Source organism: Osmia lignaria, chromosome 5 (genome assembly GCF_051020975.1).
Source record: "Osmia lignaria lignaria isolate PbOS001 chromosome 5, iyOsmLign1, whole genome shotgun sequence".
NCBI classification, from domain to species: domain Eukaryota; kingdom Metazoa; phylum Arthropoda; class Insecta; order Hymenoptera; family Megachilidae; genus Osmia; species Osmia lignaria.
The window spans coordinates 3,228,847-3,250,593 of NC_135036.1; the positions used below are offsets into that span (position 1 = coordinate 3,228,847).

At 35.4% G+C, this 21,747-nt stretch overlaps 3 protein-coding genes and 1 long non-coding RNA gene across 6 annotated transcripts; 1 reads left to right on the forward strand and 3 right to left on the reverse strand.

The window, feature by feature from the left end:
* Positions 1–6,946: 6,946 nt before the first annotated feature.
* On the reverse strand, positions 6,947–12,494 carry LOC117609865 (apolipoprotein D-like). The gene is made up of 6 exons (XM_034336610.2): positions 12,250–12,494; positions 10,263–10,296; positions 8,251–8,370; positions 8,042–8,168; positions 7,752–7,847; positions 6,947–7,671 (listed from the first exon to the last, which is right to left on the reverse strand). Exons 1-6 carry the CDS (start codon positions 12,372–12,374, stop codon positions 7,202–7,204), a joined length of 972 nt encoding a protein of 323 aa, XP_034192501.2. The 5' UTR covers positions 12,375–12,494; the 3' UTR covers positions 6,947–7,201.
* A 149-nt stretch (positions 12,495–12,643) lies between these two features.
* On the forward strand, positions 12,644–14,935 carry LOC117609883 (uncharacterized). The gene is made up of 2 exons (XR_004582707.2): positions 12,644–13,105; positions 13,211–14,935. It is a non-coding gene; the product is annotated as an uncharacterized LOC117609883 (long non-coding RNA).
* On the reverse strand, positions 13,731–16,874 carry Cdk1 (Cyclin-dependent kinase 1). 2 transcript variants are annotated; one of them, XR_013062160.1, is made up of 5 exons: positions 16,649–16,874; positions 16,006–16,301; positions 15,557–15,876; positions 14,169–15,485; positions 13,731–13,871 (listed from the first exon to the last, which is right to left on the reverse strand). XR_013062160.1 is itself a non-coding variant. In XM_034336618.2 (4 exons), exons 1-4 carry the CDS (start codon positions 16,683–16,685, stop codon positions 15,242–15,244), a joined length of 897 nt encoding a protein of 298 aa, XP_034192509.1. In that variant the 5' UTR covers positions 16,686–16,874; the 3' UTR covers positions 14,156–15,241. The 2 variants fall into 2 exon arrangements, 1 of the variants encoding a protein (XP_034192509.1); XM_034336618.2 differs by lacking the exon at positions 13,731–13,871 and having other exon boundaries at positions 14,156–15,485.
* Positions 16,875–17,473: 599 nt separating this feature from the next.
* LOC117609854 (uncharacterized) lies at positions 17,474–21,302 on the reverse strand. Of its 2 annotated transcripts, none has more exons than XM_034336581.2 (5): positions 21,106–21,302; positions 20,590–20,670; positions 19,132–19,244; positions 18,269–18,950; positions 17,474–18,187 (listed from the first exon to the last, which is right to left on the reverse strand). In XM_034336581.2, the coding sequence occupies exons 1-5, from the start codon at positions 21,166–21,168 to the stop codon at positions 17,891–17,893; spliced, it is 1,236 nt and encodes a 411-aa protein (XP_034192472.2). In that variant the 5' UTR covers positions 21,169–21,302; the 3' UTR covers positions 17,474–17,890. The 2 variants fall into 2 exon arrangements, with proteins under 2 accessions (XP_034192472.2, XP_034192473.2); XM_034336582.2 differs by having other exon boundaries at positions 21,102–21,294.
* Between the last annotated feature and the right edge of the window lie 445 nt (positions 21,303–21,747).

Here is a 21,747-nt window from a genome sequence, read left to right on the forward strand (position 1 = left end):
GTTTGAAACGCTTCAGCTTGTACATTTCCACCTTGTAGTGGCATTTTCAGGATTAGCTATGAGTTTTCTACAATAAACTTTGAAGGTTTGTGATAAAATCCCAAATGCATACTCGACTAATCTTCTTCCTTTACATAATCGATAATTAAATTTTTTTTTTTAATATCTTCTATACTTTTTGATCCTAGATAAGGTCGCATTAAATATTTCTTTAATGGAAATTGTTTAATATCATTATTTTTTAACCGACTTTGAAAAAGGAGGAGGTTACTCAATTCGATCAGTGTATATATACAATATACTTTTTTTTCCATATGAACCTATATAAACTAATGCCAAAAGTACAATCGAAAAAGACTTTTTATAATTTTTATAAGCAGTATGGGTACGGTAAGATTTTACCGAACGGAGACCGGACCGGGACCGAACCGAATAGTGTGGATCTAGTCGTACGGTAAGATTTTACCGGACCGAGACCGGACCGGGACCAAACCGCCATAGTGTGGATCTAGTCGTGCAGTAAGATTTTACCAGACCGAGACCGGACCGGGACCGAACCGCTAGTGTGTATCGGGCCTTAGATGCGCACAACAAAGTTGAATTTCAATTTTTCTAATAAAACTAAATTACCAACTTTGTTCCGTAAATTTTCATTATAAATAAATAAATAAATAAATAAATAAATGAGGTACCGTTTTAAAAATCAAGTTCCCCTTTTCTGATGAATTGTTAATTTAGAACTGTACAATCTGTTATTTGTTTAAAAAAATCAAAGTTAAAAACTGATGTTTGAATGCGAATTTTTCGCACGGGTCAACTAGTTTGCTATTAAAATATTCGAGTTCTAAATTTTCTGTTTGCAAAATAAATTAAAAATAGTTTATAAAATTATCTAACTTTTTGTAACTTTGTAACAGTTGGAACAAAAAAAATACTTTTCAATGTAAAATATAGCAAAAAAATAGCAAAAAATTTATGTTATTGATTTTTTGTTTTATTTTACTATATGCTATTTTTTAGAATGGCTAGATGGCTTAATATTAAGCTCCCTAGCTCTTTGTAACTTTTTAATGGATGGAGCAAAAAACTTACTTTTTACGGCAAAAAATAGCAAATAATTAGCAAAAAATTTTCATATATGTTTTTTTATATTCTGATGATTTGGCTCAGATAGCTTAATAGACCTGAGAGACTGTTCTGACGTTCTGACTGCCAGGACAGTCTCTCGTCGGCGCAATGGGCCACAAATGTCCTTTATTTAGAAAAAAAAAAGAAAAGCAGTTTTCTGTTTTGTTAGTTTTGCCACGCTCTAGCGGTACTGTTTTCAATATCGTCGATTTAAAAACATAACCGACTCTCGGTCGTGATCTCGATGCGAGAGGACGTCTGTATGTTCCGTTTAAAGTGTACATTGGGTTTCATCGAACTTGTCGCGGCGTGTGACTCTAACACATATTCACGGCGGCAGTCAATTGGCTGCAATCCCTCCTTCGCGTGCCCCTCGCCAATCGGCTCTCCGGTGTGAATATGTTAGTTTCACACGCCGCGACAAGTTCGATGACACTCAATGTACATGCTGAGTTAATTGTGTTGTTTCCGTGTGACTCGTGTCTGCTCTGCAGATCTGTTTGCTTTCATCCAGCACTTTTCTTTTTGTGGACTACTAGACTATATAGGGTGCAATATCCTAGTTTTAGCTTCGGACACGTGCCCTAGCACGTTCTTTGTTGGGATTCTACCCACGCTACTTCCTCTGCGCTAATCGGACGCCTTCCTCCGCCGCCCCATGGGGCCGGAGGCTCCTCCTAACATCATGAACATGGATGTTGATAACCAGGATGGCTGGTCCTTGGTCAGTACTAAAAAGAAATCTCTGAATAAAAAGAATGACAGTCATTCAGGAGAAGCTACTAAGAGGTGCGCGTCCCCAAACCAGTGATGCCAGAACCGTGGGACGTGGGACAAATCTTTACCCTCTCCACAACGTCCCACGACGTCCCAGTGACTCCCCTACCGCAGTTGTTTCATCTAACACAAGCGCGTTGTCCCACGTGTCCGTGTGAGCTCTGCTGGTTTGGCAGAGTTCGGCTGCTCTCGTCATTTCTACGATATCGGCTCGATGCTCAAGCCGCTAAAGCACGTGGCAGTAGCATCGACGAATCGACAAAATAATATAATTTCGTCCATGGCAATATGGCTGAATTAAGAAACCAGGAGAATCAGTTCGAATCCCGATTTTACGGTTTCAGTTCTGATTCTTAATGCATTAACGTTTTTTAAATACATAAAAATACATTTTTAATACATTAATACTATGAAATACATTAACTTGGGAAGCAGTTAAAAAAAGGAGTTGAACTGCATCTTTCTTTGATATTTTTTTTAATATTTAAGTTTTATATATATACATATGTACGTACGTCATATGTATATCATATATATGTACGTACATATGATAAAAGTACGTGACAGAGAAGTAATTTCTTCAATTAGATATTACTGTTATTCTAACTATTACAATACATAAATTCGAAGACATACGAGGAAAATTGGTTAGGTTAAATTGTAAGGATATAAAGAAATTTCAATCTTTAACGGTTTGTCAGTTTTATTTCTTATTCCTTACAACTATTATAATTATATTCTGTGAATGGTCATTACAATGAAAGATGGATTAGATACAATTTGATTCCTCATTTAATTTGTTATATACATATCAGGTTTCTTGCAACTATTGTACCTGGTCCACGCTTATACGATATTGCATATTTTACTTTCCTATAATACAACCAAGGAATCAAAACTATAATATAGTGATTACCATAATACAATAAAAAATGTTAAGCTTGGTATAAACCTTATGTTTTTTTTGTGTACTTAATCTGCACTTATGCTTCGTTGCTTTATAATGACTGATTTTTCTTTTGAATGAAACTTCCACTAGCGTATTGATGAAATTTTTCGATTAAAACAAGATCAAACACGACGTAATTTGAATTATAGTTACTTTATATATTTGCATTAGGTTTTAAATAAATAAGTAAATATAATGCAAATTATGTCGTGTTTGGTCTTATTTTGATCAGAAGAACCTTCCAATTACATTGGTAAAAGTTTCATTTAGCAAAAATGAAAAATAAAAAAGTTATAGTTAAATTAATATTGTCTCACTCAAATGTTTTTTCTCGGCTCCTTTAATTCTCGGACCTCTTTCTCTTTCGCTATTTGTCTTTTTCTACGTTCGCCAGCATTCAAGAACTCGCTCGAGCTGTGTCGTTCTGCCAGCCTCGCACACTTTCAGGAGAATCGGGAAAATCCAGCATAATAACACATTCTATGCTGAAAGAATATACTAAGTTATCTGTCTAAAAAAATTTTAATAAATCTGACAACAGATTTATTTTCGGGCTGCTTTTCTTAAGTAATCAGCATTTTACCAGTCTCCTGTACGGATCGGGTGTAGCAGTTTGTAGCAAACTCAACATGTTTTCGATATTATGTCTAATACACAACCGATCGAAAAATATTAAAAATCCAGGATATTTTGTGCCGTTTTTTATATGTCAAGGGCCATCGAAATGAAATAAATGATCAACAATGAATATTATAATAAAGGTGATCGCTGTTCATCTATTTCCTTTCTACGATGTATTTCTTCCACAAGAGACGGTTTCCTAACAATTTACAGTACAGTAAAATCTGGGTACATGTAATGCAAGACGTCCGATCAAACTTCGACACCTCGCTCGGATATGCATATGCAATGTTTTGATTCGATCTCTCTGACTTTTCGTCTACTTTTAACATCAATTTTAGCAAGTAATTACAATTCAAACTATATCGTGTTTGGTATCATTGTAATCAGAAAAATCTGGCCAATACGCCAGTAAAAATTTCATTTAAAAAAAGTCAAAAATAAAAATGTTTTATAACTGAATTAGTATTAGTCACACCGATATGTTTCGGCTCTTTCGTTTGATCATTTGACCTCTCTCTCTTCTCCACTGCCTGTCGCTTTCTACGTTCACGCTTGGCTGGCGTCGCGCGTAACCCGAGATTCGACACCTCCCTTGGATCCCATCTCTCTTGCATATGTATATCCAGATTTTACTGTACTGTAAATTGTTAGGAAACCGTCTCTTGCGGAAGAAATACAGGATTGCCTGGAAATAAGCCAGTGGTCTCTGCTTCGAAATAAGCAACTGTTAGGTCTCGAGCCACTTGCTTATTTCGAGGCAATCCTGTACATCGTAGAAAGGAAATAGATGAACAGCGATCACATATATTATACTATTCATTGTTGGTCATTTATTTCATTTCGATGGCCCTTGACATACAAAAAGCGGCACAAAATATCCTGGATTTTTAATATTTGTCGATCGGTTGTGTATTCTACATAATATCGAAAATATGTTGAGTTTGCTACAAACTGCTACACACGATCTGTACAGGAGAATGGTGAAATGCTGATTACTTAAGAAAAGCAGTCAGAAAATAAATCTATTGCCAGATTTATTAAAATTTTATTAAACAGATAAGTTAGTATATTCTTTCAGCATAGAACGTGTTATTATGCTGGATTCTCCCGATTCTCCTAAAAGTGTGCGAGGCTGGCAGAACGACACAGCTCGAGCGAGTTCTTGAATGCTGGCGAACGTAGAAAAAGACAAATAGCGAAAGAGAAAGAGGTCCGAGAATTAAAGGGCCGGAGAAAAAACATTTGAGTGAGACAATATTAATTTAACCATAACTTTTTTATTTTTCATTTTTGCTAAATGAAACTTTTACCAATGTAATTGGAAGGTTCTTCTGATTAAAATAAGACTAAACACGACATAATTTGCATTATATTTACTTATTTATTTAAAACCTAATGCAAATATATAAAGTAACTATAATTCAAATTATGTCGTGTTTCATCTTGTTTTAATCGAAAAATTTCATCAATACGCTAGTGGAAGTTTCATTTAAAAGAAAAATCTGTCATTATAAAGCAACGAAGCGTAACTGCAGATTAAGTACACAAAAAAAACAAGGTTTATACCAAGCTTAACATTTTCTATTGTATTATGGTAATCGCTATATTATAGTTTTGTTTCCTTGTTGTATTATAGGAAAGTAAAATATGCAATATCGTGTAAGCGTGGACCAGGTACAATAGTTGCAAGAAACCTGATATGTATATAACAAATTAAATGAGGAATCAAATTGTATCTAATCCATCTTTCATTGTAATGACCATTCACAGAATATAATTATAATAGTTGTAAGGAATAAGAAATAAAACTGACAAACCGTTAAAGATTGAAATTTCTTTATATCCTTACAATTTAACCTAACCAATTTTCCTCGTATGTCTTCGAATTTATGTATTGTAATAGTTAGAATAACAGTAATATCTAATTGAAGAAATTACTTCTGTATCACGTACTTTTATCATATGTACGTACATACATATGTATATATATAAAACTTAAATATTAAAAAAAATATCAAAGAAAGATGCAGTTCAACTCCTTTTTTAAACTGCTTTCCAAGTTAATGTATTTCATAGTATTAATGTATCAAAAATGTATTTTTATGTATTAGAAAAACGTTAATGTATTAAGAATCAGAACTGAAACCGTAAAATCGGGATTCGAACTGATTCTCCTGGTTTCTTAATTCAGCCATATTGCCATGCACGAAATTATATTATTTTGTCGATTCGTCGATGCTGCTGCCACGTGCTTTAGCGGCTTGAGCATCGAGCCGATAACGTAGAAATGACGAGAGCAGCCGAACTCTGCCAAACCCGCAGAGAGCTCACACGGACACGTGGGACAACGCGCTTGTGTTAGATGAAACAACTGCGGTAGGGGAGTCACTGGGACGTCGTGGGACGTCGTGGAGAGGGTAAAGATTTGTCCCACGTCCCACGGTTCTGGCATCACTGACCCTTAGGCGGATCGTCGTGATGCCTCTGACGAGATGAGCGTTTGAATGTGTTTGTAAAAATACTTGAGGCGCTAATGCCTTCCTAGATCGTGTTGCGCACGCGCTAGCTGAGAATTAAACCTTTCAAGTTCATAACAGACCACGCAAGTGGCTTCACCAGGCCCAACGAAAAAACTACTGTAATACCGACGTCCCGAATCGGAGAGGTCACGTGCCCGGAGAGGTCAGTTGCGACTCTGAATACCGACGGTCTCTCGCGCGATACTTATTCTGACGATATTGCGGGAAGTTGCTTGCTAGTGTAAACGGTGTTGCAAGTTCTTCTGCAAGACTTCCTCGAGTTTTCTCGCATGTGGAAACACGGCCTTAGAAACTATAGTATTTTTCACGAGAGAATAGTACCATCGGATGAACGAATTTTGATTTTGTTTGCGCATGTTGGCTCTGATTGGTTCTGCCACGCTCCACTTCCAAGGTAACACGCAAGCACCGCACGGCCGTATATCATAAACCAGGCCTGTCTAACCTGCGGGCTGCGGCCCGCGGACCACTCATTGCTCCTTCCCCTTCGTACGCGGCTCTCGCTCGACTCCCCCCACTCTTCCAGTTGGTTTCCCGACTCTTCCAATATTTGACGCGTATAGCTGCTAGAAACCGCTACCCCACTACTGACACTACTGAATGGCGGAGGAAGTCTGAAGCGGTAAGAGTGGGAGCAGTGGCTCCAAGTGGCTCTTTCGCTTCCTGCAGTTAAACAGGCTTGTCGTAAGTCACGCTGGGCAGAAAGTATATCCGGTGATCATAAACTTGTGAATTATGATTCACTACCTCTGTCCTATAATAATGAGCCGTTCCTGTATTAGTGTATTTTGTCCACCGTGTATATGGCGGATGCAATGGGAACTTTCGGAGCTCAGTCGAGCTACGCGAAATGTATTCTCTCGTGAAAAATACTATACTTTTCATAATACACAAATAGAAATGGCTAAGGGGAAGGTTAAAATACATATTCACACGGTTCTTACAACTTTATTTCATTCTAACAATCGTTTCTTACAAAAATTTATTCGTCAGATAGTCTTTCATTCTCTTTTTATCCCGTCAACAATTCTTACTTGTCTAATGTACAGATATCACGGATTAATCTCAAGGGTTTCATTAAACTTAAAAAACAATTTTAAAGGAATATTATCGGTGATGGAATATCCTCGACAGGACATGGCCCATCAGGAGCATATCAGCTAAAATATACTTCTAAATAATCTTAAGGAATCCATTCGACTTCATTCGTCTCGTAATCCTTATTAATATTAGATCTAGTATTATCTGCTGGCTTAGTGGTACTCTTTTCCTCGCTTCCGGCTATCTTATGGTAGACCTTGCTTCCGGTACTGGCGACCCATTGAACACCATCGCCCAATTTTTCTCCAGCCTTACGGACCACGTTACCAAAGTTCTCAGCAGAGAATGTATGTGGGTCAATGTTAATGTCCAAGGTGTTATTGCCTTGTGGGCAACCGGTTTGGGAGATGATGCTTAAATCATAAGGATCTACACCAAAATAGCTCAGTCTTTCGCGTATCTTATCCACGTAGCTCTTGTCCAAATCTCGTCGTCTGGAAAGGATGGTTGCACTCTGACGATGGGCAAATGCCAGCTTCTGACAGGTGAAGATACCTGCATAGTTGTCGTAGTCTGTAGTGAACACTACGTGAGACGCAGTTCCTGCTACGCCTTTGAATAAAGAAACAATTAATAATTATCCCTATAATTTTCTGTCCAACCAATTGATGCATGTACATAGCTATACTTACTAAGGGGAAAACGAACTTGCATACGAGCCTGTGTGCTCGGCTCCGGAACGGTCAATTCTCCGGTATAATGGTACTCATGCTTCAATGGCGTTAGACCTGCGCATAGAGACGTCATTCATTATGGATAATTCATTCCACTTGCCAGACAGTTATCATATTGACATGCTTTTATGAGTCCTGTTGGGATCTTTTTTATTTATTCAAAAACTACTGACAATATACAGATTATCCCAAGAGTTCGTTTGTACTTCTAATGTTATGTTGTATTAATTTGAAATTTCATATTTTACCCAATACTGGATGATCAGATTCCTGCGTTATAATATATTCACCCGGTTCTTCACCACGGGTGTAATTGTAAATAATGCACTTGCTGGCAGTCGACGTTTTCTGTATCACGTACCATACTCCTAAAAACTGCAAATTTTCGTCATAAAATTTCATTAGAATTAATTGAAGTTATTACCCATAAAGAATAGATAAATTTATTTATACATACGTTGCTCATTTGAAATCCTTGCATTGGTTCTACAACTGGACAGGCGCCCATGTGATAGGTGTGTGCTTTTGCAAAAACAAAACATCCTGCTAGGAACACCAGACAATTTAGTGTCTTCATCTGAAATAAAAATACCAACTTATATTTTAACTGCAGGAAAATATAAAATTTCAAAATTCTTAGCTCATTAATTCTAAATTAATTTATTCTATTTTTAATCTTCATTGGTATTCTGTTTATAATCTATTTATAATTGTTACGTTACGACGTCGTCGCGTGTGTGTATAGGACGACGGCGTAACGTAAAAAGAAAAGAAAGAAAACTCTCTTGTTAGTTATGCGCGGTAGAAAAGGTTTTCGCTGCCACCAGTTTCAAGTAAGTACTACGTATGTCGCGACGGGTCAAAACGCTTTCGCGACCCCGTCCTTTTAGAACAAATTTAACATTGAAACAATAAAAAGAAAAAGGTGAATGATTTTATTGCTGGGTTCGGTAGTAGAAATGGCGTGCAAAATCACTAACGGTGATTTATCACAGTGATCGTAGAATCACGATCACGATCGTGAATGAAGTTAAATCACGATCGTGATCGTGATTTTCTTATCTTGGATGATTGCTCTTCGTAATTCTTGGTCTTGATTCAACTATTTTTTTATAAATTGCTTCAGTATAGCTTGTATAGAAATATCTGAGCACAATGCGCAAAGAAACGTTAGTCATAAGTTTTGGCTAGTCAAAGGTTACCAGTTAATTACGGTTTTTACTTTCGACCAATCAGAAGAGAGCATGAAAAATCACGAATCATTGTGAAAAATGATCGTGATTAGGAACGAACATAATCGAATCACAAGTTGACCCCTGTGGCTCGGGGGGATTAGAATACGGCCACGGTATCCCCTGCCTGTCGTAAGAGGCGACTAAAAGGGGACACACACACACATACACACACGCGCGCGCGCGCATACACAGACTCGAGCAAAAAATTGTAAAAGTATGGCAAAAAAACAGAAGCAAAAGTATGACAAATGTATGAAACAATGTAAAATGCAAAAGAGAATGAGATTTGAAAAAAGGCGCGCAAAGCGCGCGTGGCCTAAAATGTTCGTTGGGCAAAAGGGGACAGTAAAAGTCCCCAAAGTACGCCGCCCGAAGGAAACGGGATGTAAAAATGCATCCTTTTTTTCCGAACCGGGGAAAATTAAAGTAAAGTGATTCACAAGTAGCAGTTCTAGCCATCACTACATACGGGCCCCTCGTTGAAGCTGTACAATATCAATCATAGTGTCCATTCGCCTAGTGAAAAAGCACTGGCTTTGGAGTACAAGTTTAACCGCAGCAAATATCATAAATCTAATTATTTAATAAAAGCGTTAAAATAATTAACATAATCATCTGATAAAACCTTTAGAATATTCAATAATTTATTTAAAATTACAAAATACACTAGACGAACGGACAGTATGATTGATATTGTACATACAGAGTTGGTAAGCGTGATTTGTGGAATATGAAGATGTTTAATATTGAAATAGAACTGTGTGTATAATTCAAAAATAATAGAGTTTAACAAGATAAGGTAACTGAATAGACCAATAACAGAATGTAACAGAATAATGTGTAACAAAAGTTAACGGTTCAACAAATGACGATGAGGCGCTTTGACGAGACTAAAATATAGTATATATATTTGTATATAAATTATAAAATGTGAAAACACTATTATTGAAGAATGGAAACCATTCTTCGAGGGAACGGTTTGAATGGGATTCTACCGAAACCCGAAGGCTTTACAAACCGTTCCTCGATGAAGGATCGTTGATTAAGATAATAATGAAAATCGAAAATACCTTTAGAGTCGCGGGAACGATCTAAATGGGAAGCTTCCGAAACCAAAGGTTTTATAGATCGCCCGTTTTGCCTTTCCAAATTCAGTTTCGCCGTGTATATTAGAATAAAATAGACAACTTACCAAAGAGATGTAATACATATAATACAAGATAACAATATTTACTAAGTTCGTTTTCCTGCTGTAGGTTGTCTGTAATCTGGAAACCAAGGAGAGTTGAATATTACGCCTCACACTTGTCGCGCACAGGGTTGTCCGCTCTACTATATGTATTAATTAAAACGAAATATCGAAACAATACGAACTTAGCCGCGACGCGAGTTAAAAGTATTATATATTATACGCGAATGGAAAACGAATTATTACGCGAACAAACGATTTAAAATGGAAAGAGTAAAGATAGAAATTTAATAGTATGAAGATTTAACGTTGCCACGAAACCGGAATGAACACCTTCACAACACTCTGCCTTCGCGATGCGAAGGAGTTGCCAAGCAGTTAATTACACGAATTTCAAACGACAACCCTATCTCTACGACGCACGGACCTACGTCACGCATCTCGTGATTGATTGACAAGATTAACGAATTTCGATTGCGATCGTAGCCTTAAGCCTTAAGGCGGGATTTCCTATGTGCGTCGATCACATGCGTCTGCGTTCGGCGGACGTGCTTGTTCGATTTTTTCTACTGATTTGCGGCTATATTCTTTTAAGACGCATCGGTGTCCTGCGTGTGGACATCATTAGCGTATTGTGGTGCGAGACGATGAGCATGGCCCACCCTGTGATTGGTCGAAAGTGTGGTGCTAGAGGAATTCCTCACTCTCTGGTTCCTTATTCTTGTTCTCTCTCGTTGGTGTTGTCTATTCTTTCTAACGGTATAACGATATTCTACGCAGTTGAAAATTCTAGAAATACTATAGAATTTTACATAATTCACGAAAAATCATAGTTACGGACAATCCATGAACGTCACCAGCCCGTTATTCGCTCCGAATCAACAGTTATTCGCTCGATTTTAACGAAAGGATTGCGTAATTGCAGAAATTCTGAACTTATGCTACGTTATACCGTCGATAGAAACTCGATATCTCTATTCATTTTGTAAATAAAAAATGTTGAATTTTTAGGAATACAAAATTTAATATTCGTATCACTTACGAACGGCGACAGATAATCGAACTCTGCAAGTTGTGCTGTTAATAGTTGATATTAGCTTGAGTGTCAATAAAAATTAACAAAAAAGGATGGGGGTGATTCAAAAATTTGATATTTCCGAATTTTCTTTGATTGTGCCGGATTGTGCTACACTAGCACAACAACTTTTCCTAATGACAAAATTTCGTCGGACCGCCAAATTTCGCAGCACTGGCAAAGTTAGGAATCAAACGTTAGGAATATGCATGCATTTAAAAGCTGGATATATGCAAGAGAAATTGGGACCCAAACATTGTATACATATAGAGTGGCCGCCGAGGTATCCGAGATACTTCGTATATGAATTCTATGACTAATTTTAAGCAAAAATAATTCTATTCACTTTTCTCGAATTCCTAACGCTTCTTGAAATATCGGGGTTTGAAGTTGCCAGGTCGTATGGGTAGTTGCTAAAGAGTAAATTACATTGTTGCGACTAGAGGGCTTAGAAAAAAATGTGGTTTATTTTAATAAAAGCGTAATGAAAGTGTTTGATGAGGTGAAAAACAATATGAAGAACTACAACTGGGAACGAGAGCTTCGACGAAGGATTGAGTTATGCATTGCACAAGGCGGTGGTCACATTGAGTAGCTTTAATAATTACACTGTCGTTACGCTTTTATTAAAATAAACCACATTTTTTTCTAAGCCCTCTAGTCGCAACAATGTAATTTACTCTTTAGCAACTACCCATACGACCTGGCAACTTCAAATTTTTGAATCACCCCCACCCTTTTTTGTTAATTTTTATTGACACTCAAGCTAATATCAACTATTAACAGCACAACTTGCAGAATTCGATTATCTGTCGCCGTTCATAAGTTATACGAATATTAAATTCCTAAAAATTCAACATTTTTTATTTACAAAATGAATAGAGATATCGAGTTTCTATCGACGGCACAATATAGCACAAGTTATCACAAATCATCTAACAAAAAAAAGTTTGTTACGACAAAAGTGCGGGGCTAACTTCACACACGTTAGTCTTTGAACGTTTACTAACGTTCGGTCGTTTCTTACAGTGGTTCTCATAAATCCCTTTCATACCGTTATCATTCACGCTCATTCGTACCATTTACATTGTTATTTTGCATGCATAAGTGGCGTTTAGGACCGACTGGCGCTTACATTGCAAAGGGGGTGGATATCTGAATAAAATATAATCATGTTTTCTTTATTTTTACGCAGTTAGCATGGGAAAAGTTTCGAATGCAAAGCACTGACTAACTACGTTTATGATATCTCTCCCCTGAACGAACTCCAGTTTTGTATTCCATTATATGCAGTTGAGCGCGGCGATAGTTTCAAAGAAGGTTACCAATGTTATTTAAAAGAAAGTAAATACAGCCTCCTTTGTGTACCTCGCATGGGAGAGTTCCGAGACCAAAGGTCTGACGGGGTAACACAAAGTCGGTAAATAAATGTTGAAATATTTTAATGAAACGGTTTATAAGATGTAATTAAAACAAAGAAATTATGAATTTGTAATGAAAGGTCCCCCTTACGCCCCACACATGGGAACAGCTCCGCGACCAGAGGTCTGGTAAGGAAATGCAAGGTGGATAATATTTTTGAAATTTCCGCCAGGACGTGACATAATCTATTGTAATCTCATTGTTTATTAAAATTTATAATCTTCTTGTTTATTGATTCTACAGAAAGATACTAGTTTGCAAAGTTTTTGACTCATCAGTTGTTCCTTGAGAGTAAACAAATTCATAAAATGCTGTTGTGTAAGCAATTTAGTCAATTGTATGAATCATTCTTGTTATACTTTGATACAAAGCATCTTTGTGGTGCATTCAGGTAACGTTTAAATTCGTTGCGGCTCCAGAAAGAAAGGGGACATTTTAATGTAAGATTAAGCTCAACCTTGGTAACCTTACTGTAGACAGATTTATCTATATATAGAAAAACTCGGATCCTCCGTATTTACCGTGAATAACGAGAAAACGGTGTACTTTGTGTCTCGGAGCCGCTAATTAACACAGGGAAAGACGGAAGAGCCACTCAAGCTCGAATGTACAAGCAAGTTACATTTATGCAACGAAATAATGAGCCAAGTGCTCGAGTTTCTTTAGTGGATATCTTTTGCATCCAAAACCAAAAAGTTTCTTTCATAAATTACTAAGACAGAATTTTAAAAAAATCTACAAAAAATCTTTCTACAATTATTAATTATTTATTATGTTCTATAGAAATATGAATAATAATATTGATAGGATCTTCTTTGAGAAACTAATGGATGAAAGTGAAATCATTTTGAAGTAACATGGAAACACGTAGTCCAATTAATTCAGGGTCATTTTGACCCAATTATAAAAATAACAATCAACCATCCTCTAAGAATTAAATATGTATTAACTACTGACCAATGAATTAGTATTTGAAATTTAAATGCAAAAAGTTTAAAATGTCACTCATACTCACTGTGAAGTGATGTTGTCAGTCTCTGAGCTGGTACTGTATACAGTAGATTGAATGGGGAAGAGTTTTATGAGATATGTCCCCACTCTGGATCCAATTGTAGGTCACAGACGTTTTGATCACCACATAGTAGTGATCAATCATGCTATTTTCAGAGAATTAAAAGAAACAAGTCAATTCCTTTCCATATTTTATGTTAAAATTGCTTTTCTGAATTACATATCAATTAGAATATTGATTTTCTTCTTATAGCAGGAGTTGCATTAGTAATAATTAATTTAGAATAGCTTTCTGGTTTTATCCTCCAGCTATAATTGCACTTTGCTTTTGTAGAAAAATAGAAGAATAATAAAAAAATATGATTTTTCATGAATATTGTTTATTAAAATATAAAACGTGTGATATTTTACAATATTAAATTTGTTAATTGTCCTAATAATACCTTGTTATCTGATAATACCATGATGTAATTCTCTAGACTTTGTACAATTTTTTTCTTCTGCAACAACTGATTTATTTATGCTCATTTAAAGAACATTTTAAGATGCGGGTACCACACGATTTCGTTACACCGCTGCTTATGATGAGTCATCTACGTCCATAAGTGAATCAAGTTGACGTTCTGAGAATCGCTACAGTACCACGTACAGTTTTATTCTATATTTTTTGTTCTTCGTAGCGACGTAACTTAATTTATACGTTACAAGATAAAAGATAACGTCATACATACTGCGGAAAAATAACAGTACAAATTTGTAATGTCTAATGTTATTAAATAAATCCTAGTGAAAGTATTTTGACGGAGTCGACACCGAGGGATGTTTTCAAATGAAATATCGTCGTTTATTTGATATAATAAAAGTACAAAAGATATATTTTAATAAGCGTGTAAATTGTTCAGTGATATGTACAAATGGCAGTAACGGTATATCCTTAGCTGAATTTATATTAATACCAAATATTCTACCTCTGTTTGAAAAACGCAGCGCTAACGAGATACTACAAGTAATAAAAAAATAATTTTCCTATTTGATATGTAGTAAGATGTCTAAAGGCACTTATGATCCCACGTTTTGATTTCCATTCATAAATGATAAACTATAAAAAGTAAGTTAAAGTAAAAATCCTAAGGAGTATAGTGTATTGTCATACTGCCTTATTCATAATTTTGCCCTTTTTTTATGTAGCAAATATAAACCACTGAAGTATCCAATTACTACAGTATATTTCTTGCTCAAATATCCTGTGATAACTTATATAACACAGTTCAATGATCAAAATTTATTATATGTACTGTCGAAATATAATATCATTGCAATGTGAAGTGTAACCTCCTATGAATTTCCCATACAAAATGAGCAATGTCATAAAAAAGAAACGTGAATGAGCTCTTACGCATGAATAAATTAGCTTTTTTGATACACCTTGAGACATACTCTCTATATAGTCACACAATTAAAACGTCACAAATTTCTGAGTAACGTACATTTACCGTTTCTCTTACTTTTTCCCACGTTATGCCGCTGGCAATTTGGATACATCTAAATCATCAAAATAAGGATGTTTCAAAGCAGCTCGCGCTGATATTCTGTGTACTGGATCATAGATAAGCATTGCTTGCAAAAGATCAAGCCCATCTGTGTCTAACGTTTTAACTTGCGATTCCAAATTGTTTGTTATCCAATTTGGAAACGTGGCCTTGTAATCGGATAATTGTGACACACCAGGCCATATTTCTTCAGTGGGTGTCCTTAGTATCCTACAACATACACCTATTACTATTTTATATTCTATTAAGTTGCAAGATAATACATTATACGTATTTCATACCGAAATATTCTAAATAATTGATCAATTTCACTATCTCCTTGGAATAACGGTTTTTTTGTTGCCATTTCTGCAAATATACAACCAACACTCCACATATCAATGGCGCATGAGTATCTACTGGCACCAAGAAGAATTTCTGGAGCTCTATACCATAAAGTGACTACTTCATGTGTATATACCCTGACCGGTATACCAAAGGCTCTCCCAAGACCAAAATCAGCTACTTTAATAACCCCCGATTTATCGATCAATAAATTTTGTGGCTTCAAATCACGATGTAGAATTCTTCGTTTATGGCAAAAAAGGATAGCACTTGTGATCTAAAATAAAATCAAATTTAATTATTGTAGACCTCTGTAACATTTATTAACAATGGAATAAAATATTTGTAGACTTTCAATTATATTATATAAAGCAAACATTTTATAGTATCATGTATATTTCCAAACCTGATATAGATAAGATTTAACCATATTTGGTTCCATTAATGTTCCATTACCCAAACTATCCATATATTTCTTTAAATCCATAGTAAGATACTCAAAAATAAGATACAATCTAGTTTCTTCCATCAACACATCTATCAGTCTAACAATATTAGGGTGTGGTAGTTCTTTGAGCAATGAAATTTCACGAATTGCTGTTGACGGCATGCCCTCCTCGTCACTTTCTAAACGAATCTTCTTCATAGCTACAATTTCTCCTGTTTTCTTGTGCTTTCCTTTGTAAACCACGCCATAAGTACCTGTGAAAATCTTCAACTATAATACTATTTTCTTATATTTTCAATTACACAAACTAATAACCATCATAATATCTTGCAATATAAAGACCACTTCCATATATATTTATAGACAATTACTTTGCATTCTGAGCTGAATTATTTAACAACTATGACTTTCAAAGTACTCATTTTTAAATAACCTCCATTGAAAAATACAAATTTAAGTCACGATTACTATAAGTCAAGGATCAATCGATCATATTATAACTAAAATTGAATCAAAAGTTTCTACAACTATCGAAGTATCAGAAATTAGAAGCAAACAGACATTAATTAGATCTGACAAAGTATTATCCAACATCATTCACCTTCACCGATCTTCTCAATCTTCACGAAATTCTCCATAGTAACTATATGTCGCAAAAACCAAGGCTAGTCAATAATCTCTATTAAACGGTAGTGCTTAATTTAGCACTTGAATGATAAGATTTCAGGTACGTTTTCTCAAACTTTTCTAGTGTGCTAACACGTAACGATCAAATTCAAACATAGGTGCGCCATATTGATAAACACGTTTGAAAGTTCAGTGTTCGGATTGCTTCGTAACAAGTCGGCCTTGTTTTGACCAATCCGAATGACCGATACATTCATTGTGTGCCTCCGAAATACAGTGAAAACTCGATAAATGGAACTACTGCCGGTCCTTTCCGCAACAGTTATGGAATAGGAGAATCGTTTTTCGAATTTGATTGTATGTAATTTGTCGACGCCGTCGAACGTAGAAAGAGTCAGTAGCTAAAGTCGAAAGAGGGATTGAAACCCGGATTTATTGCCATAAAAATTTCATTATCCCGCGTTTTTTCAGACGTAAAAATCATATTTCTATTGTAGGTAGAAAAAAAGTTATTATAGTCTGAAAATTATTTGGTAAAATTAAATTTTGAACATTTATGAAGGCAATTAACCCTTTTGTTTCCAATATGAGATATACATGCCCTATCTTTTATTTACTTTTGCAAAATAATATTCTTAAATACTAAAAGTTAAAATATAAGAGACTACTTAATGTTTAATATCCATTAAAGATGTAATGGACACAAATTCTTAATAAAAATTAATTCAATCATGAAATAATCAAAAATATTTCAGAAGTGATTTGAGAACATTTATTTAAGAAAAAAGAATATCATTCGTGACGGTGTATCTTCTATGTATTTTTACATACAACGTATAGATACAAAGAAATTATTATGTAAATTATACTTTGTAAAGCACGTTCTTAGCATAAAATGATTTTTCATCTTCACATCTCCCACAAACAGAAACTGGATCAGAGATAATCATCGTCAAGTCGAAAGCAGAGAGCCCCTTCCAGAGTCCTTATAAATTTATTTTTACTGTTTACAATATAATTACATAACTTTAACAAAATTTTTCGGATCCCCTCGATTCGTAAGCTTAGCAAGTACCCTCTAGTTACTATTGATAACGACTTTGAAATAAAAACTCTGTTTCCCAATCGACCTGACAAGATTGCAAAAACAATGGACAAAAATCGTGTTATGCCTGTGCTGGCGATTATTTAATCATAAATCCATCTTTATTGTATTTTATCGTGGAAATTGATAGCCACCAGTGGCATAACCGAGTCCAACTCCACGCTGCGTGTGGGTAGTGGCACGTGCTACTTCATACTGTTGTTCCATGTTATTAAACATTTCCTCTTGTTTCTTTAATATGTCTGGTTTCGCACCTGCCGTAGGAGTGGTTGGCAAATCATCTTTAATACCCATTAATCTCTTAAATTTCGCTGTTACTTTTCCATCCTGGTCATGAGTGAACGTCGTTCCCACCCATGTGTTCGCAGTCGAAGCTGTTGTGGATGTTTTACCCTCGTCTTGTTTCGACTATGAACATGAATTTCACAATAAATATAATTCATACAAACCTACAGTACAGTAGGATAACATTAATAAGAAAGTTCTTACCTTATTTGCCCATAGAAGCTTTCTCTTTTGTATCTGTTCTGCGTATTTTCCTTGCGTTGCCGTGGCCAAAGGATTATAATAATTCTGTTCATTCTGAATATTCGGTGTCGCGGTATCTCCTTCCGGTGCTTTTAATTCGATTCCTAATTTTTCCAATTGGGCTAATTTATTTCTACCTTTTTCTTCTCTGTAACTCATCGTTCTGAACGGAGGAGGCGCCCGATCTCTTGATCGGGATCTCGAACGCGTGCGGTCTTTTTCTTTGTGATAGCTAGATCTATCGTCGCGGTATCTATCTTTTGATCTATCATCCCTAGAATGTCTACGGTCTCGATCCCGGTCTCTGTCTCTACGCCTGTCTCGGTCGCTTCTGTCGCGATTACGATCCCTTCGATCATCACGGTAATGATGGTCTTTATCATTCTTTTCTTTCTCCTCGTTTTTCTCATCCCTGCTTGATCCCAAGGAACTCTTCTCTTTTTTCTTATCATCATCGCGAGATTTTCTCTCATCGTCTCGACTTCTTTTTATATCTCTGTCCCTGTGACCACTCTCGCGTTGCCTTCTATCATCGTACGATGATCTTCTTCCCTTGTCGCTCATGTGACGATTACGGTCAGATCTATCACCTCGTTTGTGTTCGTCTTTCGAGTTTGCTGTATGATTTTCATGATCAGATCGCCTGTAAAACGATTACGTTCTGCAGGATATACCACACAGATTCGTATTATTATTCTGCATGTAAGGGATATATTTATGGTAATTATTGTAACAAGTCTCTCTTAATAAAAAGAATATTCTGAACGAACGATCATTTTGTTTAAGATTCAGAGGAGAATAAGCTTATAAACAAACCAGCTTACCTCTGGTCTGAGGGGGAAGGTAATGCATGGGATGAGTCTGATTTTGATTGTGTCGTTGGACTATTCGCTCTTTCACTACTGGATTCCCTGGACGAATTGTTGTTGTTGCTTTCCTAAAGAAATAAAAACAAGGCACGTTATTTATGCACTTTACACACGTTTTATGAAGTGAAACATAAATTTCAATTATAATTGTAGGAATTATGAATTATAAATATTTTTTTAGTACCCTCAATTTAGCAAAAATCAATTTTTCACCCACTGTAATTTTGCACCTTTTCAAATTAAATTTATAATTATATAATTTTCATAACAGAAGAAATAAGATCACAAAATTTCAGTGCACGTAGAAATTGAATTTTGCAATATTTGTAGTTATCAGATAAAAATGGCTAAATCCTAATATCTGATACTTAAAAAAAACACTCTTAATGCTAATAATGTTCTTTTTTTCTTTTTACAAAAATAAAGGTTGGTTTTCTCGCATCCTTGGTTGTACTTGATACAAAAGGTTTTGTAATGCAGAAACTTGGATTTCACTGCAAATTTCATTTTAGATATTTTTTTTCCATTTAATTAAAAGTAGGAATATGCGGGCCCTTCATATTTATCTGCTTTAGCAGTTAGTTATATTACCGGAATATGTTTGTACATGTGGTTTCTTTGATGGTTGATTTTTTGTTAGTGTTACCTTCTTCCAGCTTCCTCTACTCACCTCTGTCTTCTTAATAGGACTTGGGGTAGTCTTGAAAGACCCTCACACAGCATAGACCTTGCCGAGGTGCGTAGATATTGTATCATGTATTACCAACAGAGCTACGTGTTAATATTTTCTCACGAAATGGCACTATTCCCATTTACATATTACTTAAAATTTAAATATTTCAATTTCTACCCCTCATTGCTTCTGCCACGCGATAATTTAGGCTTTAAGGTCATGTCATGTATTTTTTAAAATATTAAATTATAAAAATAATAAAAGGCAAAAGTGTATTGCTTCGTAGCGATACATATAATGTAAACCATACAATGATTACGATGCCCTGTAACAAAATCCATATAATAAAAATTATATTATCATTGTATCGTATACATTATTTACAGCTATATTAATGTCATTATAAACGCAAGAAATAAGTAAAATTGTTTTAGCACATGGAAAATCACTATGAAGCAATTCTTTATCTACAAAATACTAAACGTACCAGCTTTAATTGTTTTTGAATAATGAATATGAGAATTATGCAATAAATGTGCTATGGTGAAACTGTATTTTATGTATGCAATATCGACATGACCTCTAAAAACCAAGTACTAAACCTTCTTTTATATATCATATATGTGACCCTACATGTACATACAGCCCCCATAACGTCATCACATCTTCCTAGTAATTGTTGCAACGTTTCATACTTAAAACTATAAACAAGCAATTGCAAACATTCAATTTCACTGTACCTCACTCATGTCCATTTGTACTGGGTCATAATTAGCATCACTGGCCCTTTTATCGGTATCACTGTGCATCTCATATGGTACCTTTGAAATACAATAAGACGATAAAACATTAAATTAATTTCTCATATGTTACATTACTATTATTAATCTTAAATGTTTAAATTGCTTGTGACTTAAAATATTTCCTAAAACATTAAATACATTGATTGTTAAATTTAAACCTTGAATGAACCAATTACAGATGAAGTGTAATTGGTCACATTCAATTCTTCTGTTACTTAAAACTAAATTTATAGATTTATATAAGTCTCATAATCTAGAGATGGTTAACATATTAATGAATTCATTTACAATCGTAAAATCATCGAATGACGAGGAATCTATCCTATAAGAAGCCATGTCGAATGTGTACATTAAAACATTTCTCGGGCGTCATGGTTGCCGAAATGAAAATGCGCCATCAGCAGAACGGTCATCAATATCTCATCGGTAATCATCAGTACATATCGTACCTACCTTAGGATCTTCCGAATTATTGCTATTGTCCCCGTCACTAGCGTAATTCGCTAACGAATCCATAATGGCGTGAAAACGAGGAACGAACTGTCTGAAATTGTTACGACTATCGTGGCGCGTCGATCTTAGGTTGCCTTGCGCAGAAACGCCATTAGTTGAGAATGTATAACCAACTATTGTAGCGCTTCCATCGAATATGGTTAGCAAAGCGGAAGTGGCAAAAAAAGGAACACAGGAAATGCAATATAAGCGGCAAACTTTGGCGCGAATTTATATATGTTAATTACATACTAACACAGAATTGTCCTACTTTTAATTACTATACAATTAAAAGTATTTCAATATTCTTACATTACATAAAAGTTTTATATAAATTATTATCTAATATAATCAATTAAACGCTCTTTGATTAACAAATTTAAAATATTAATAATTCAACATTAAATTATAATACAAAATCATGTATGTACAGAATATACCCAGCACAAAGGTACTTTTATGTAGCTGAAGCAATAGCAAAACGTTACTCAGGGAATCGTCTCTATTTACAAACGAATCCCGCCCAGGGTGGCGTAGTCGGGGGAGGGGGGTACCAAAGGTGCAGGAAGGTGTTGCAAAGGTAGGTTGATGCCACAGAGCACT

Excerpts from the sequence above, each read along its gene's own strand:
- LOC117609865 (XM_034336610.2), bottom strand. The coding sequence starts at position 12,374 with ATGGTACGAATGAGCGTGAATGATAACGGTATGAAAGGGATTTATGAG. Across the intron at positions 8,371-10,262 it reads ACAGCAGGAAAACGAACTTA|ATGAAGACACTAAATTGTCT; the intron begins GTAAATATTGTT and ends TTTTTATTTCAG. Across the intron at positions 7,672-7,751 it reads GCAAGTTCGTTTTCCCCTTA|GCGTAGCAGGAACTGCGTCT; the intron begins GTAAGTATAGCT and ends CTTTATTCAAAG.
- Cdk1 (XM_034336618.2), bottom strand. The coding sequence starts at position 16,685 with ATGGAGAATTTCGTGAAGATTGAGAAGATCGGTGAAG. Across the intron at positions 16,302-16,648 it reads GATTGAGAAGATCGGTGAAG|GTACTTATGGCGTGGTTTAC; the intron begins GTGAATGATGTT and ends AGATTTTCACAG. Across the intron at positions 15,486-15,556 it reads CAATTATTTAGAATATTTCG|GATACTAAGGACACCCACTG; the intron begins GTATGAAATACG and ends TGTATGTTGTAG.
- LOC117609854 (XM_034336581.2), bottom strand. The coding sequence starts at position 21,168 with ATGGATTCGTTAGCGAATTACGCTAGTGACGGGGACAATAGCAATAAT. Across the intron at positions 18,951-19,131 it reads CCTTCCCCCTCAGACCAGAG|GCGATCTGATCATGAAAATC; the intron begins GTAAGCTGGTTT and ends ATCGTTTTACAG. Across the intron at positions 18,188-18,268 it reads AGCTTCTATGGGCAAATAAG|TCGAAACAAGACGAGGGTAA; the intron begins GTAAGAACTTTC and ends TCATGTTCATAG.